At 38.6% G+C, this 18,691-nt stretch overlaps 1 protein-coding gene across 2 annotated transcripts in view; it reads right to left on the bottom strand.

Moving 5' to 3' along the window:
- The window catches only part of LOC121853415 (cytochrome P450 9e2-like), a 28,886-nt gene extending 10,615 nt beyond the window's left edge, over positions 1-18,271 (bottom strand). The window contains exons 1-5 of one of the 2 annotated variants that reach the window (XM_042347509.1): positions 18,119-18,271; positions 10,975-11,155; positions 9,821-10,493; positions 4,569-4,787; positions 4,309-4,369 (exon numbers count right to left, since the gene is read on the bottom strand). In XM_042347509.1, the coding sequence (XP_042203443.1) occupies positions 4,309-4,369; positions 4,569-4,787; positions 9,821-10,493; positions 10,975-11,154 (1,133 nt within the window). In that variant the 5' untranslated portion in view covers position 11,155; positions 18,119-18,271. Of the gene's footprint in view, positions 1-4,308; positions 4,370-4,568; positions 4,788-9,820; positions 10,494-10,974; positions 11,156-11,288; positions 11,488-18,118 lie in introns of those variants that run through there. The other variant, XM_042347510.1, reaches the window with a different exon arrangement.
- Positions 18,272-18,691: the final 420 nt, after the last annotated feature.

Here is an 18,691-nt window from a genome sequence, read left to right as displayed (position 1 = left end):
ACACAGAAAAAAGCGTTTAGTTGAAGAGAGTCTCAAGCAAGATGTTACCTCCACTGAAAAGACAGAGAGACTGGCGCCTGTTTGGTGTGTTGCCAGGCTGGATGGTGCACATGAAACTAGTTTCCTTACCTTGAATTATGTTCAATAATTGTTAAAATGACTAAAAAATTTAATAAACTTTTAAAATTATTGAATAGTATAAACTTCTTGATATTTACTAAAATAGTAAGGAATTTAAGCCCTAAAACTGATTACTGTATTGGCGGACTAATACTACAGCTGGTGGACCGCCAAATGCAAGCGAAAACATGTTGAGGTCGGCTCGTAAAAACTTGTTAATTGAGGGATTGCTCGTTAACCGAAGTTAAGAATCTTATGGAAGGTAACTCGTTAACCGAGGGATCACTGTAGCATCTGTTTTAAGACACGTTTTGTAAATGAAGTTCCTAAAAAATATGCAACAACAAACTCTAACAAATTTCAACCTCTAATTTTTATACAGTACTTTATCCTCATCACCACTGATTGGTTTGTTAGCCACTGATGGTCGATCACGTCTCTGTTACACACTGTTGACATGTACTGGCTCCAGAATGTGTGTGTATCTGCACCAGTTTTGGTCAAGTCTGGTCTTGAAAGTGCTAGCACTCGGGCTTCTTCAGTCTTTAACTGTGACCACTAGTGAGGTGGGCATCCACCAGCTCCAGGAATGGACATTCAACTGAGTATTATTATACCCTCTGAGGTGCCTATAGACTTTAAATAGGTCACCCCTTGCCTGCTTATAGTATAAACTAGACAGTTGCAGGAGTTCTAATCTCTCTGGGTAACTAGTGCAGGTACCAGCCTGGTGGCCCTCCTTTGGATGTTTTCAATCAACTGACTTTTAAAGGGCATTATGAGGGACTGACTGTCTAGGTATGTAAATGCCAGTTATACCGCTATTTGACCAAATTTATTTGCTTGATTTATCTTTTTCTCAAAATGATCCGAGAACTTCAGTTCATTGTCAAAATACACACTCAGGTTCTCATTTTGATCCATAGATACTACCTCAATATTTCTTGCTTATGTTACCTGTTAAAAATTTCCTAAAATTGTATTAAATCAGGAAAATTATCTAGAAACAAGTACAGTGGGGTATGCTATAACGAACGGATTCTACTACGAAAACAGTGAGTTCTGCTATAACGCGTGTTTTGATAACGCGAATTTGCTCTAACGCGATTTATGAATTAGGACCGATATTTGTATAACGCGAACGCTTGTTTGCTATAACGCGATTTTCTCTTACTATTTCTCCAATTTTGTGGTATTAACTGTGAATATAGTAAAGAAGAATATCAACAAGAAGCGTTCTGGTGATAGAATTCCCGGTGATGATCGTAAAAGAAAGGATATAACACTTGAAGAGAAGCTCGATTTTATCAACCTCAAAATCACCCTTCTCCCCCATCAAGTAAAGTGTTATATTTACTGTATGATTTCATTATTAGATATGAATATAACATTTATTTAGACTGTGCTATCCTTTGTGTATGGCTAACTACTAAATTTTTTCGATTTCGAGTAATCTGCACCTAACCCTATTTTCTCCATAAGCCCTGTTATTTCTATTACGCGATTTTCTATAACACGATATTTTACAAGAACACAATTATCGCGTTATAGCAGAACTACCTGTATTCCTATAACGAATGGTTTTACCTATAAAATTGAGAATGCTATAACGAACGCAACTCCTACAACGAACGCGGATGAATACGGGACTATTTCGTCTGGCGCATGAATATTGTTGTACCGCGGCTCACAGCAAGAGCGTCAGGTGCCATATTGGTTCATTGTGTAGTCAGTGCACCACTGAACTTGTTGAAATTTCGTCTTTTGATGTGGAAATTCGTGTTATTTTTATAACTATTTTGTTATACAAGTGTACAATTGTAACAATGAATCGTCAAAAGCGAGTGAGAAAGCTAATAACCCTTGAAACTAAGAAAGAAATTATAAAGAAACAGACAAAGTGCCTGTAAGACAGTCACCAAAGAGGGCTAGGAAGGGTGACTCCTCTCCTTCCACCTCTTCTCCATAATTCTCTCCTCCCCCCTCCTCCTCTGCCTCCTGTCCTGCATGCTAACAACGCTAAGGTAAGATAAAGCACCGTATTTTTTACAATTTCCACAGAAACTTTTCAGTTTTAAGTGGTTGTATTTGGGGGCCTGGAACGGATTAATCCAATAACGAACGAGGTTCTAGAACCAATTAGATTCATTATAGCATACCCCACTGTACAGTGATCCCTCGGTTAACGAGCGCCTCGGTTCACGAGATTTCGGTTAACGAGTTACCTTCCATAAGATTCTTAACTTCGGTTAATGAGCAATCCCTCAATTAACGAGTTTTTACGAGCCGACCTCAACATGTTTTCGCTTGCATTTGGCGGTTCACCAGCTGTTGTATTAGTCCGCCAATACAGTAATCGGTTTTAGGGCTTAAATTCCTTACTATTTTAGTAAATATCAAGAAGTTTATACTATTCAATAATTTTAAGTTTAATATTAAATTTTTTAGTCATTTTATCAATTATTGAACATAATTCAAGGTAAGGAAACCAGTTTCATGTGTGCCATCCAGCCTGGCAACACACCAAACAGGCGCCAGTCTCTCTGTCTTTTCAGTGGAGGTAACATCTTGCTTGAGACTCTCTTCAACTAAACGCTTTTTTCTGTGTTTCCAAGCAAATTATTGGTCATTTTGAAATTTATTTTACATATTGACAATATATAATGCAGTGCAGTGTTGATTTAAAGAAAATAATCTTGAATTACACCAAGAGAACTAAAATTTCTTGGGTGAAATGGCACCATGGGGTGACTTCTCTTCCACCCCAATGCCTTCTCTTCTCCCTTCTCCTCCACCCCCATTCTACTTCCCATCATCATCCAGGAGTCATCTACATACACACCTCAAAGTAAATGTAATTTTCTACCTTTTTTGTTGAATTTAGGCAATTTTCGGTGAGCTGGAACCAATTACCTAAAAACCCATTGAAACAATGGCTTCGGTTAACGAGTTTTTCGGTTACGAGCAACTTGCTGGAACGGATTGTGCTCGTTAACCGAGGGACCACTGTACAGTGAGTTCTGCTATAACGCGTGTTTTGATAACGCGAATTTGCTCTAACGCGATTTATGAATTCGGAACAATATTTGTATAACGCGATCGCTTGTTTGCTATAACGCGATTTTTGCTTACTATTTCTCCAATTTTGTGGTATTAACTGTGAATATGGTAAAGAAGAATATCTCCAAAAAGCATTCTGATGATAGAATTCCCGGTGATTATCGTAAAAGAAAGGATATAACACTTGAAGAGAAGCTTGATGTTATCAACCTCAAAATCACCCTTCTCCCCCATCAAGTTACATTCATATTTTTTCAAGGTAAAGTGTTAAATTTACTGTATGATTTCATTATTAGATATGAATGTAACATTTATTTAGACTGTGCTATCCTTTGTGTTAGGCTAACTACTAAATTTTTTCGATTTCGAGTAATCTGCACCTAACCCTATTTTCTCCATAAGCCCTGTTATTTCTATTACGCGATTTTCTATAACACGATATTTTACAAGAACACAATTATCGCGTTATAGCAGAACTACCTGTATTACTCTACTACAGCATTTGTGTTGCAGCTAAATGGACCTCAGTCTTCAGTCCTCATCGCAACCTTTCTTGTGACAACAATCTGTTCTCTGTTACAACCTACACTGTCCAGTGTTAGGGGGAATCTGGATTACCCAAAGAAAACTTGCGATGTTTGGTGGGTCTCACACTTGTCCCAGGGATCAAGCCCAGGATCCAATAGTGACAGTTAAGCATGGTATTGCTGTAACACCAACACCCTAATGTACCCATTAGCATTTGGATCCATTTTGTAACATATACTGACATTTTTTTAACAGCCTCGCATATCATTTCCTTTAACTTTTCCACAGTGGCTGGCATTGGACCAGTCTTCTTTGATGAACAGAGTATTAACAATACTGTATCATCTTGGAAGCTAACTGGCCCTAAGACTACCTAGACATAAATATCCTTAAAGTGTAGAAGTTGTCAATATTGCTATAAGCATATATCCAAGTTAACAAGGTGTATAACTCAGTTGGCCATTTAATTACTCCAAAACACAATCTGCCAATCAATCAACATCCAGGGACCCAATCACTGCTGGGTAGACAGAGGCAAATGGCATACAGTGCTGTACTATATTATAAACTTACACCTGATGAATAATATACAGTACTTACTGGTAGTCCTTGGTGCACTGTCGCTCTAGCATTGGTGCTGGTGGGTACAGTCGAAGAGTTTCTGAAAATATTATACAGTACTGGACAGTAATTAAACATTCGCTAAGTACCTGCAAATTAGCACAAACATAATAAATTGCAACTTAATCTCAATTATATAATTATCATTTTGAATGACCACAATGTGTTGCTAGAACAAGTGTCCATACCCTTGATTGTGACCAAACAAGTGGATGGACCTTTAGCAATATATGTCTTACCCAAAAGACAGGCATCGAGAAACTTGGCCTCCATGATGCCTTGGTATGTTAAGTCACCATGTTCCTTAACTATCCCCTGTAACTCCTTGCGGAGGTGCTGTTGATGGGTTGAGTTCTTGGCCAGAAAGAAGGAGGCGAAGGCCAGGGTAGAGGCGGTAGTGTCATAGCCAGCAATCAAGAACAGTATACTTTGGGCCAGTATGCTTTTGTAATTGAGCACTGAAAAAGAGTAAAAGTATTTCCTGAACAGTTTACACCTAATGCTCTACTCTCTCAGGTGCAGATCAAATGGCCAGTCTTAATAGGCTCTACCTGAAACTAGCCATCAGGATTAGGACCAGTTAAGACTGGGAACTTGAGAACTGAGCCCTAATCCTACTTGGGAACTTTTTTTTACTAAAATAATGCTGGAGACCAGTAGAACAACTCCAATCCTACCAGTTAAAGTAGATCAGGTTGGAATTCTGTATGACGGGATCTATTAGGCCATGGGACTACCAGACATTAATGACAATATTTAAAAAAAGTGTAACTCAGAACATATCTTGATTATATGGTAGACTGGAAAATTTTTAAATAATTTAATTTGGATTCTGTTATGCTCATTATGTGACAAGATTGGACCAGTACAATCAAATTCAGGTCACTTAACTCATAATGAGAGGGAAATTAATAATATTCAGACTGGATATTTTTCATCAGTTTTCACAACCAAAAACTTAAATAAGATACTATCTATAGACATAATGAAGAAAATATATTAAGCAAATTAATAGTAACTAGAAATAAAATTAGTAAATAGATAAACTAGACCTAATAAGATGCCAGTTCTCAGTGATATATTTGTCAGAGAATCAAAGGAATGTAAGGAAGAATTTCATATGCCTTTGGCAAACTTGTTTAATATATTAAAATCGGGCATTGGACCAGAATCATGGAGAACAGGGAATGTGATTGTGATTTTCAAAAAGGGATCTTCAGATCACTATACTCTAACTACTGTCTAATCAGTTTAACACCAATTGTAAATTATCAGAAGCAATAGTTACAAACTCAATTTAAATCACCTCGAGAAACACAAATTGATTAACGACTCAACATGGCTTTACTAGATGGCTTTCATGTCTGACAACTGGCAAATCTATTAGTATTAGCCTTTGACGGGGTCCCTAATGAAAGACTCCAATAGTGTGAAGGCTCATGGTATTTCAGGGAATATTCTAAAAACAAAGATTCAGCTTTAATGACAATAAATCTGACTGGGGTAACATCACTAGTGGCATACCACAAGGCAGAGAACTTGCATCATAACTACAGTGGTCCCTCGGTTAACGAGAGCCTCGGTTAACGAAATTTCGGTTAACGAGTTACCTTCCATACGATTCTTAACTTCGGTTAACGAGCAATCCCTCGATTAACGAGTTTCTTACGAACCGACCTGAACATGTTTTCGCTTGTATTTGGCGGTCCACCAGCTGTAGTATTAGTCCGCCAACACAGTAATCGTTTCTAGGGCTTAAATTCCTTACCATTTTAGCAAATATCAAAAAGTTTATACTATTCAATAATTTTAAAAGTTTAATATTAAATTTTTTTAGTCATTTTAACAATTATTGAACATAATTCAAGGTAATGAGACTAGTTTTATGCATGCCATCCAGCCTCTCAACACACCATACAGGCGTCAGTCTTTGTGTCTTTTCAGTGGAGGTAACATCTTGCTTGAGACTCTTCAACTAAACGCTTTTTTTTCTGTGTTTGCAAGCAAATTATTGTAATTTTGAAATTTATTTTACATATTGACAATATATAATGCAGTGCAGTGCAGTGTTGATTTTCTACCTTTTTTGTTGAATTTAGGCAATTTTCGGCGAGCTGGAACCAATTACCCAAAAACCCACTGAAACAATGGTTTCGGTTAACTAGTTTTTTGGTTAACGAGCAACCTTCTTGAACGAATTGTGCTCGTTAACCGAGGGACCACTGTATTTATATATTATATACATTAATGATAAACATATGCGTTGAAACTGACATACATAAATTATCCTAACGTAAGTGACCCACATCAGGGCCTGGGGGCGAAAATGTAATAATGGTAATACTGTAATAAAGAAATACAAAAAAGGAAAAAAAATCAAGAGTGAGAAACAATATATGTATGTATGTTGTGTTGTTAAAGTAAGAAAAACAATTGAGACCCTGCGATTGTGAGTAAATGAGGCAGAAAGTCAGATCAGCAACCTGGGACTTGGTCACAATTTTTGTGATGCCATATAGCAGCAGGGTCTACCATTAGACAATACATTATGCTTCCAATATCTTCCCAGGCAGTAGTACCTCCCTATTTGGTAGCTGCCTACTATCAAAGCTGAAAAAAATCTTCCATCCTCAGAATTTTCTGGATTTTTTTAGCTACTGTGAAATTTTTTTTTAAAGTTTCAGAAATTGCGCATTTCATCATTTCTCAAACTAGGGAAGAAATCCTCCATCCCCGGAATTTTCCAGAATGATGCATTACAGTCAGCCCTTCACATACGCGGGTATAGCATTCACGAATTCGCAAATACAGGTAGTTCTGCTATAACGCGATAATTGTGTTCTTGTAAAATATCGTGTTATAGAAAATCGCGTAATAGAAATAACAGGGCTTATGGAGAAAATAAGGTTAGGTGCAGATTACTCGAAATCGAAAAAATTTAGTAGTTAGCCTAACACAAAGGATAGCACAGTCTAAATAAATGTTACATTCATATCTAATAATGAAATCATACAGTAAATATAACACTTTACTTGATGGGGGAGAAGGGTGATTTTGAGGTTGATAAAATCGAGCTTCTCTTCAAGTGTTATATCCTTTCTTTTACGATCATCACCAGGAATTCTATCACCAGAACGCTTCTTGTTGATATTCTTCTTTACTATATTCACAGTTAATACAGTGGGGTATGCTATAACGAACGGATTCTACTACGAATATTCCTATAACGAACGGTTTCACCTATAAAATTGAGAATGCTATAACGAACGAAACTCCTACAACGAACATTATTTAATTTTTTTTTTCTAATTTATTGTTTTTTTATTACAAATATTAATGATATTCTTTATTTCAGGGGTTTAGATGCATCTTTATGCACTTTTTTACAATTTTTTCAATTTTATATTATATTTTTCAGTGTTAAGTGGTTGTATTTGGGGGCCTAGAACGGATTAATCCTATAACGAACGAATGCTATAACGAACAAGGTTCTAGAACCAATTAGATTCGTTATAGCATACCCCACTGTACCACAAAATTGAAGAAATAGTAAGCAAAAATTGCGTTATAGCAAACAAGAGTTCGCGTTATACAAATATCGTTCCTAATTCATAAATCGCGTTAGAGCAAATTCGCGTTATCAAAACACGCGTTATAGCAGAAATCACTGTACGCGGATTGCCCCGCCGGAGGAATATTCTGTACATTGAAGTAATTGAAGTACATTCAAATCGCGCGCCATTCAACTCCCGCGTATGTTAAGGGCCGACTGTATTTCATATCTCAAAGCCAGAAAAAATCTCCCATCCCTGGATATTTATTCCCTAAAATGTATTTAGAGGAGGATGACAAGGCTAATCTCGGGCATTAGAGATCTTGATTATAGAAACAGAAAACCTGAATTTGTATTCTTGTAAGACATGTTGAGTGATGAAAGTGTATAACTGGAATTCATCGTTAAATAATTATGATATAACAAAGGTACTTAAACTATCAAACCAGAAGCAAACCTGTAGCAATGGTTTTAAATTAGACAAATTTAGATTTAGGGGAAAATAGATAAACACTGGTTTAGAAATAGAGCTGTCGTTGGGTAGAAGAAATACTGTACCAAATTTGTCATTAACTCGAACTCATTAAGAAGCTTCAAATATAGGTTGGACAGATATATGCATGATAAGTGGTTGTGAACAAGGCTGCCAAGTATGGGTCAATGTCTGCTGTAGTTTCCTTCATTCTTATATCCACCACAACTGCCCACTTGTGTGTTTTTTATAGGGATTAGCCCACCCGGGCACAAGTCACTGACCCACATCGGGAACTGGGGGGCAATAATAATAATAATAATAATAATAATAATAATAATAATAATAATAATAATAATAATAATAATATTAATATTAATAATGATATTAATAATAATAATAATAATAATAATAATAATATTAATAATAATAATAATAATATTAATATTAATAATAATAATAATAATAATAATAATAATAATAATAATAATAATAATAATAATAACACTGCAATAATAATAATAAAGAACCATAAAGAAATAAACCAAAGAAAGATCAAGAGTGAGAAACAATATACAGGTTGACAATCCTTTATCGGAAATCCTTGGGGCCAGAGGCATTTTGGTTTTCGGAATTTTTCAGTTTTCAGAATGGTTAGGGTTTTTTTTTTTATGTGTATTAGCCCACCCGGGCATAGATCACTGACCCACATTGGGTCTTGGGGGTCGAAAATATAATAACAACTATAATAATAATAATTCATAGGTCTAGTCGTGTTTCTCACTTTTGATCTTTTTTTCATTCTTGTATTTCTTTACTGTATTATTATTTTATTATTACAGTATTATTTTTATTAATTTTATTATTATTATTATTATTATTATTATTATTATTATTATTATTATTGTAATCATTTTTATCTTATTTTGGTGTATTTTTATTAAAATTTTTATTTACTATGAATAATTATTATTATTATAATTATTATTACCATTACATTCCCCCAGGCCCCGATGTGGGTCAGTGATCTGTGCCTGGGTGGGCTTATAATCCCTGTTTAAAAAAAAAAAAGCCCCACAAAAAACTTTCGGTTCATAGAGCTTTTCGGTTTTCGGAATTTCGGATAAAGGGTTGTCAACCTGTATGTATGTTGTGTTGTCAATGTTAAGAGAAACAATCGAGACCCTGCAATTGTGTGTAAATGAGGCAGAAAGTCAGATCAGCAACCTGGGACTTGGTCACAATTTTCGTGATGTCATATGACAGCAGGGTCTACCATAAGATAGATTTGAGGATTCCTAGGGCAGTTTTACATGATGGTCACTCTTAAGTAAAATAATGTGAGGCCCTAAATAGAACACAAATTATATTGAGACTTGAGAAAATACTACTGAGGTTTCAATAATTTCCATCTTAATGAATTTTACACCAAAAAGTACACCCAGAAAAGTAACACAAAAGCATACCTTGTTTCTTCTCAGGGTTGTCCTTACCAGCCTCCATCAGTAGGTCCAGGAAATCTCCACGTTTTGCTCCTTTCTCTCTCGCTGCTATGGTTTCTTTAACTACCTCCGCAAAGAAATCTAACGAGGGAGGATTAAAACGTAATTTAAAAAACTTGAAAACCTTTGGAAGCGTAATGAGGAATATAATACTTAATTTTCTCTTCCAAGTTAATTGAAAGAAAGATGCTGCTGCCTTTGGAAACTCAGAATTCTCATTTTCAAAAGAATTACATTCAATGCCAAAAGCACAAGAGGCAATTGTGTCCATTGTGAACCGTCCAAAGTTGTGTTTCATATCAATATGAGGATTGTTAGCTGCCTCTTTAAGTGAGAAAGAGACAAGGTCATCAGCCTTGTCACAGACCAGTGGGTACATCCCTCGCATCTTGCCAGAAGTGAAGGTGGGAGTCATGATGGAACGCAAGGTCTTCCACTCATTACCTGTCTTGTTTGTAATCATATCGTTCATGACATCATCTCCCTCATTTGTCAGTGTGAAGTTTCGACGATCAGTGAAGTAATCAAAGTCTTTGACAGTGATGTGCTTCATCAGCTCTAGATCACCTACCACCAGAATTGGTCGGAACATTTCATACTTTCCGCAGAAAGTTGATCCACCATATTTGCTGTATACCTGGGGCAAAACCAAAGAAATGACAATTAACCTTTTCAACATACTGTACTGCAAAATTACAGATACTGTACTGCTACTGTGTGTCATTAAAAATAGCTACTGATGTCCTGGGATAATCTGTAAGTCATCTAGTGTGGAAATGGCAGCAATAATATTAATAACCTGCCTTGAACCTTTACTCCTTATTAAATACTAATGAGGGTTAACCTCATTGTTAAATACCTCTATATTTTCTAATTCCACTTGTTTATCTGGCTACTACACTCAGTTCCATTCACTTTTGACATCCTTAGTAATTGTTACAAGTTTTGAACTTTCATCAGGTGCTGGTAGTATCTAAGTGGATCATTTCATCACACTGATGACATGTTGGCACAACTCAATTTACAATTAGTAAGCATTTAAATTCCACAAATTGCTACATTTCTAAGGACACCAAAATATGGTTTATTCAATATACGAGTAAACTGTAAAAACTCACCTCATTTTCATAGAGCAATGGTTTCAAACCCTTTAAAAACAAGGCATGTATATGACCAAGAAAGGGAATGATGGGCGGAGTGGGCACCCCACGGGATGACCAGTAGCTGTGGCGCCATCGGGAGTATGCCAACGCCATCAATACGCCCACCACCAACAATAACCACACCTCCACGCCCATGCTGCAACAATAACAACAAAATGTTACATGCAAAAGATGAAAGGAATACCAAAGTAGAAATATCACATCTTTGACAATGATATTCATGGAAATTTGGTTTTATGTTTGTTTGTTATCACCGCTCACTCACATACCCCAATCCTTCTGCTCTCCATTATGTCTGTGTGGCGCACATTTGTCCCAGAGAGAGAGAGGGAGGCATTGCTCCTGCTTTTTAGGGCTTGATGAGCGGGCATCCCATGCCTCCCCTGCACTTGATGTTCGCATGCAAGGGAGTCCAACAGCTGACAAGCGGTAGTAGGCAGCTACCAAACAGGGAGGTACTGTAGTGGATACCTCCCCTACAAACGCTGTTTGTCGCTGAGTAGCCGACCCCGCGAATTCCCCAGTGTATGCCTCGTGGTCTAGGTCAACCAGCGCCGCCTTACAAGCCTGTTCAAGTGTGTGAAATATTAATGTGAATTACATTCCCACCAACACAACACCACACCCAGAAACTAAGAGGGGACTCCTTATCATTGTAAAATTCGTCTATGACCCTTAAGGCTTCATGTGCCTCTTTGTCCTGAAGACAAAATGCATCTTCCAAAATGATTTTCAACTGTCCATGAGGTGGGAAGAAGAATTGAGCTTCGAAATCCTGCGCCAGTGGAGGTGATGGTTGTCTGGCCTACCCAACATGGAGGACTTCTGAGCAGAATGATGCCTCCTCCTGACGAACTTTGGAGTGCCGAGTTAGCTATGCATACAACACTTTTGTGACATCTCCCCGAGTGTCTATTGAACAGTGTCATACCTACAGGGCAATGAACGGAAAGGGGGAGGTGAGCTTCAATTTGCTGTGTGCCCAGTCATTGAAACCATGCACAATTGGTGAAATTGTAGATGTACTAGAGAAAAGCAAACATGTGAAACAGTAGAGATTACTTTGTAATTTAGAGAAGAGTAACCATTCTCTCTTTACTGATTCGCCATTACTCAACGTTCTGAAGAATGCAGACTTCTAGAGGAAACGGCGTTTCTGACGCTCACCTGAACCATGCGTTCTTAATGTTCCTTTAACTCAGAGTCATGATGCTAACAAGTATCTGGCCCAGCCTTTGACCAGTAAATTTAAAGTTCCTGTGATATTGGTCTTCTCCATTTCCCAGGATCAGTTTCAATGTAATGAATATCATGCCGTTTAATTTCATCACTTCTTTGATTGGTCAGTTGTATGTATAGCAGGCGAGGTACTACAGCCAGGTCCTCTTCGTTTAGTTGGTCAGTTGTAGGTGTAACATCAGCACTTCAGCAGACGAGGTACTACAGCAAGGTAAGTCCTCTTCCTTTAGTTGGTCAGTTGTAGGTGTAACATCAGCAGACGAGGTTCTACAGCCAAGTTGGCCAGTTGTAGGTGTAGCATCAGCAGACGGGGTACTCGTATGGCAAGTTTTTTTACTTTGGTTTATATTTAAAAAAAAAATTAACTTCTCATTTTTGTTAAGTTCAGCAGAATACTGTTGTTGTTTTTCTTTTCTGGCTTTGAGCTTAGCAGCTCCACTTAAACCTTTGCCACTCATTATTTTAATAACTGAAACTGAAAGCCTGAAATGCAAAATAGAATATGATAAATATCATAAATTCTCAAATTTCATGCATACTGTAGGTAGACTAGTAGATATTTGCAGCTCCCCAAATTCACTTTATACCACAACTCAAAAGCATAGAATCATACTCATCTAATGTACAGTAAACTTAGTAAAGACATAAAATCCAATGATAAATATAAATCAGTGAGTGTCACGCCGAGCAGCTCTCACACAACACACCCAAGCAGGTACAGTCTCGTTCACGATTCTTCGAACACTGCTGGAGACAGTTGGCAACTCAAAGCCGCTTGTTTACTATAGTCCGTAGTATAATATAATATCAATATGAAACAACAAAGCCCAACCATTAATTAAGCAACAGGGAACTTAGTAACCAATCACCGATAACCTTTTACATTCATTCAAAATTTTTACCAAGTACTATAGTAAGCAAACAGCCTTGAGTTGCCAGGTGTGTCCAGCAGTGTTCGAAGAATCTTGAACGAGACTGTACGTGAACACTACGTGACTGAACGAGTGACCTGACGCGGAGTATTTCTGCTCCGGGGAGAGGGTGGGGAGGGGTGTGTGTGTAACGACCACGGTCATACACGTCAGTTAACGCCAAAATCAAATGATTCATATTACGCTCAATAGCCCACAAAACATGTACCTCTGCTTTTATTTGGAGTCCTCCATCTGAGGAGTCCATTTTATCATCACTTCAAGACACCTCAGTCCTCCGTTATCCCATTTTCTCTGACTTACTGCAACCTACCTCTCTATAAAATGAATTTGAATGTGAGAGAGAACACCCTTGTTTTGAGTCTACTTAGATATGTCTGTTTACAGTTGGAACAGTCAAGATCCATTGTGAGTGGTGTTGAGCGTTTCAACTGTCCTCAGTGCAAGTAAGATGTGTCAAATATGCGAGTGTTGAGTTTGCCAGCTAGAGTGGCGTATTTTATGTCGTCCGTGGGGATACCCATGAGTTTCTGATTGCTGCTGAAGTTATATTATTTTGTCGCCCCGACATAGAGAATCTGATGTTTATAGTTTAGTTAGTGTCAGTTGTTTATTTAAGAAAGTTGTGGGGTTTCAGGTTGTTTGGTTCACACGGGCGGTGCATGCCTCATGTGAGACAACGGCGATGGCGTGGATGAGCCTGTCGCTGGATACAATTGTCTAGATACACACTATCTGTGGGAGAAGAGAGGGAGAAAAAGGGTGTGTGGAGGCGATGAATGTTGTGCTTCCCTCATGGCAGGTACAGAGTCATCAGATGCGCCTGCTGGGGTGTGTGGGCCTGGGTCAGGAGCAGGGGCTGCGTCAGCAGAAGCGGATGAGGGCTCGTGACAGCAGCTGGGTCCACGACAGCAGCAGGGTGCAGGACATTAGCAGGGAGTACCTGAGGGAGAAAAGAGGGGTGTGTGGGTCCGCACTCAGGAACAGAGACCGCATCAGGGGCGGCAGGGGTTACTGCTGGGCCAGGGTCGGCGTCTGAGGCAGGACGGGTGTGCTGGGGTCGGTAGGACGTGGTGCTTGGGGCAGGAAGAGGAGCTGGTGTCTGCTTAGAGAAGCAGTGCTGCTCTAGGGTGTCTAACCTGCGGTGTAGAGACAGTAGTTGTAGAGCCAATGAGAGCTGCTTCTGTGTAGATAAGCCAGTCTTCCATGTTGCTTGAAGACTGGGAGCGTGATCAGTTTCTCCTCCATCCTGTGTGAGTGCGAATCTCCGGGAGTCACCATTTGTGGGGTATAAGATTGTTTGGTGTTCACACTCAGGATGGGTTGGAGAAAGGAAACTCACAATGTGCTCTCTATATACATGTTGTATTGGATGTACAATGCAGCTTGGTGCTGGGAAGGCAGCATGGTTACAAGCGTGATGTAGAGAGAGCTGGTTGGTGAGGATGCTCAGAGAAGGACAGCTTGTGGGTCGCCATGCTCGCCAGGCAGGCGGAGGAGGAGCGAGGAGCGAGGGCCGCCAGGCAGCGGCGGAGGAGGTGTTGCTGGCTGGTTGGTGTGGGTAGAAAAAGAGAGATCACCACAAGGTCAGGTCTTAAATAGCGGGGGTTGGCGTGGCTTAGTAGTTGACCCCCGCTCCATGATGCATGGCGGCGCTGGTTGACCTAGACCACGAGGCATACACTGGGGAATTGGTGGGGTCAGCTACTCAGCGACAAACAGCGTTTGCAGGGGAGAAATCCACTACAAAGTCATTAATCTCCTGAACAGTTCTGTCAAACTCAAAATTCTCCATGACTTAACGGCCATTTGACCTGGGATGTGGTTTGCGGTCAGGCCAATAGAGTTGCAAACGCATATATAACTCCATTTCACCTCTTTCCTGACACACTCAATCTCTGATTAAATCATAAATATAGATGTAGAAAATTAGCCTCATCTGTGATACTGCCGGTCACAGCTAGGTGTCCAACGACTACTTTGAATAGAGGGCCTATTGTTAGTAAAATGAGTCTTTCTAGTAGGAATATGTCCTCAGGCCCGTATATATATATATATATATGCCAGCGCACGAGGAAAAATCACTCCCTCTGTGATTTCTCCTCCACGTCTCCAGACGCTGTTGTGGGGGTTAGCAACACTCCTGAAGTTCGGGAGCCGCCTATGGGCACGATGTCTCTCGAAGGATGTCTTTAAGGTGGCGAGATTAGAATCCCAGGGCGAGATTCCTTGGCAGACGCCACGGCCCACCGCCACGAGTCAACCTTTCTTGGGCCAAGCGCTCCGAGCTAGCGAGCGAGCGAGCGAGCCTGTAAACAACTTTGGCCCACTGACTCCGTCGTATGATCATGGTCTATCTACTGTTCTTGGTTATATGTATGGAGCCGTATTAATATCCATGCTTGGGGATGGCAAGCTGAAATATAGTCATCCCAGGTTAAGTATTGAACCACTGAATGAGAGTTAAAGGTACCAGGTTGTTCCTTGCGAACTAACAGGAGGTATTGTATGTTACTATAATTGTGGAGTTGTCCATTGTGTTATGTATTCGTCTGTAGTGACCAGGAAAGAATAACCTGAGAGTATAATGTTCTAACCAAGAATTGAAGAGGTAATTTGTTACTTGTTAAAGTAAGACCTGAGGGTCCAGTGATATCTTGTGTATAATAGTTACGGAATCTCATTTGTCAAGGTAATACTACCACAATTGTCTAATGAAGTAATAAGTATTTGGAGGTGTTTAATGAGGTAATAAGTTCTTGAAGTGTTTGATAACTTAATAAGTTAATTGCGGTTCTGTTTTGTCTGAGTGAATCTAAGATGCATCTTATCCACTCACTGTGTTAATAAATATTGAGTTAGTAATCTACTAGTATCACCACTCTACGCCTTCTAAACATTGGTTCCCAGAAAATAATACTTACTCACGTGCAGTGGCGTAGCTAGAGTGTGTGCCGCCCGGGGCGGCCCTTGAGTTTGCCGCCGTGCCCCCACAAAAAATACATATTGCACAGTGACTCACTCTATATATATATATATATATATATATATATATATATATATATATATATATATATATATATATATATATATATATATATATATTAAATAGTTTGTGTACCATTAAAATATTACTGTACTTTCACATACTCAAATATTGTATGCTTTAAATACACACCAAACATACTTAAACTTTATAAGTAACAGTTAAAGAAAAAGCAAAAACGCTGATACAAAGGGATGGATTAACGTCTCCAGTAGCTGCAGATATGGGTGATGAGCAGACCCAGAAGTGCCGCCCCCCAATAGTGCCGCCCGGGGCGGATCGCCCCCCCTAGCTACGCTAGTGCTCACGTGCCTATTCATCTACCACACTACCCAAAAACTTTCCATGAGTTATGTTATATAATGAAAAGTCTGGGTGGTGGCAGCTACCCTTTGTAAGTATAAAAAGTGTTGTACTAAGAATAACATGGTTCCCCAGACTAACCCATGTACAGTATAAGAATAGACGTAAAACAGAGTATACTTCAGAAAGATAAGAACATTGAAACTGAGTAAATATAATATATATGAAAGAAATGAAAGACTTGGAAAGTACAAGAAAAGAAAGATAAGACATGTATGTACATTGTGGAACTAACGACACAGCATAGAAATTATTAAATATATACATCATGAAAGTTTAATATAAAGAACATACATAACTGAGAAGAGAATTACTTGTATAAGAATGTAAAGTGTTTTTATAAATAAAGAATGGAAGAATAATAACAGAAAATAATATCTGGATGGTAAATTATAAAAGGAGAAAACTCGGCCCATCACATGTGCACTAGCATTCATATTTAGACGAAAAGATAGTGCAAACTGAGACATACCAACATATATATTTATTTGTACTATTACTAATATAAATAATATAATGTTTCCTTATACAATTATACAGTACTGCAAACATTTACTATATATGCTGCAATGTTATGGGCTGCAAATTTTACATTATTATTATTACTACTACTGTTATTATTATCACAAATATTTGCAAGCTCAAGGTCCCCCCAGGACCAATGGCTCCCGGCCCGGGCTCCTCGAGTACCGTTGTTAATACGGCTCTGAATTCAGTTACCTGCTGTAAATTAAAATCTCTTAAATTTCTGTTAATATACAAGACGTACAATAGTAAATACTTCAAGTTCAGCATTAATCGTTCAGTTCAACGGTAATAGTTGAAGCTTTGGCCTGGCATATGTGGCTGTGACCCAAACTATTCGCAAGACCCGCTTCCTTAAATGAACACACTTCCCTAACACACCAGTGACGCATCATTAGTGCTACTAACACCTGATAATACAAGGCAGTCACGGGTCACCCAATGTACTGCACACACAACCACCACCGTGTAGTAAAATACAGGTATGTTCAACACACCGTAATTAAGTTAGCCTTAGGGTATATAATCAGTGGGTGAAATAAACTGGGGGTGCTAATCTACATGTAATCAAATCTTATTATGTAGATCATCTCAGCAAGTTTAATTAACAGCCTTTGTTTTGGTTAATCAACTCAAGGACGGACAGCGGAGGAACTAGGTCAAGTACACAACACAGCTCTGGCAAACTGTGTCGTTGAGTAAGAATGTATTTATTTATACTAATTATACTTATTTATCATTTCACCAGTTAGCAGCTTACTAGCCGTTCGGACGGCTGATCTGTTTTGTCATGAACCGCGATGTTTAATGCGTTTCACAAGTGACAGATGATCTATCCAATGACGGGGATTGAAAGAAGGACGCACAAGTGAGATATAACGCTCGTTACCGCTTTTTCACCAAAACCCTTATTTAAAATTTTTATTCAGTGAACTGATGGACCCAAACAATACCCGGTGTTAAACACACTTCAGCCATCACTGGTCCTACTTACTTCGATATACTCAAGAGTAAGAGACAGCTGCTGTTGAGCCTCGAAGAACAGTCAACCTCCACACAACGCAGCCACTCCACCCACAGCAATAGTAAAGCTGGAAAACAGCCCTTCTACTGATCAGAGCTCTTTTGCTCGCTCTATCTCTCGGCAGTTGCCAGCTATGCCTCATTTATTGCCTGTACGTTAATAAACCTCGGTGTGTAAGGTTTAGATAATGCTAGTTTGAATACCATGAAGCCTTGGAAGTAACAACTACAAGTATTACAAAGTTTGTTATTACTGCCGTGATAGAATTATCCAGTTTAGATAGTGTATAAATATAAATAAATACAAAACTAAGAAATATGATAGACCTTGGCCTAAAACAGCCCAGGATTTTCCTCGTGTTCGTCTGTTGTCATGATTCTTCGGACATTTATACTACATTTTATATTTTATATTCTCTTAGCCACGTCTGATATATTATTGCAGCTTCTCTCCTCTCTACCTCTCTAATGTCAGTACTTTACATCCTCTTGCACGTTTTAAATCGTCCCTTACAGAAGATATGCAAGTTTGGGTAGGTTTTAT

The sequence above is a fragment of the Homarus americanus genome, unplaced genomic scaffold, assembly GCF_018991925.1.
Source record: "Homarus americanus isolate GMGI-L3 unplaced genomic scaffold, GMGI_Hamer_2.0 scaffold4896, whole genome shotgun sequence".
NCBI classification, from domain to species: Eukaryota; Metazoa; Arthropoda; class Malacostraca; order Decapoda; family Nephropidae; genus Homarus; species Homarus americanus.
This window is presented reverse-complemented; position numbering and strand designations above follow the sequence as displayed.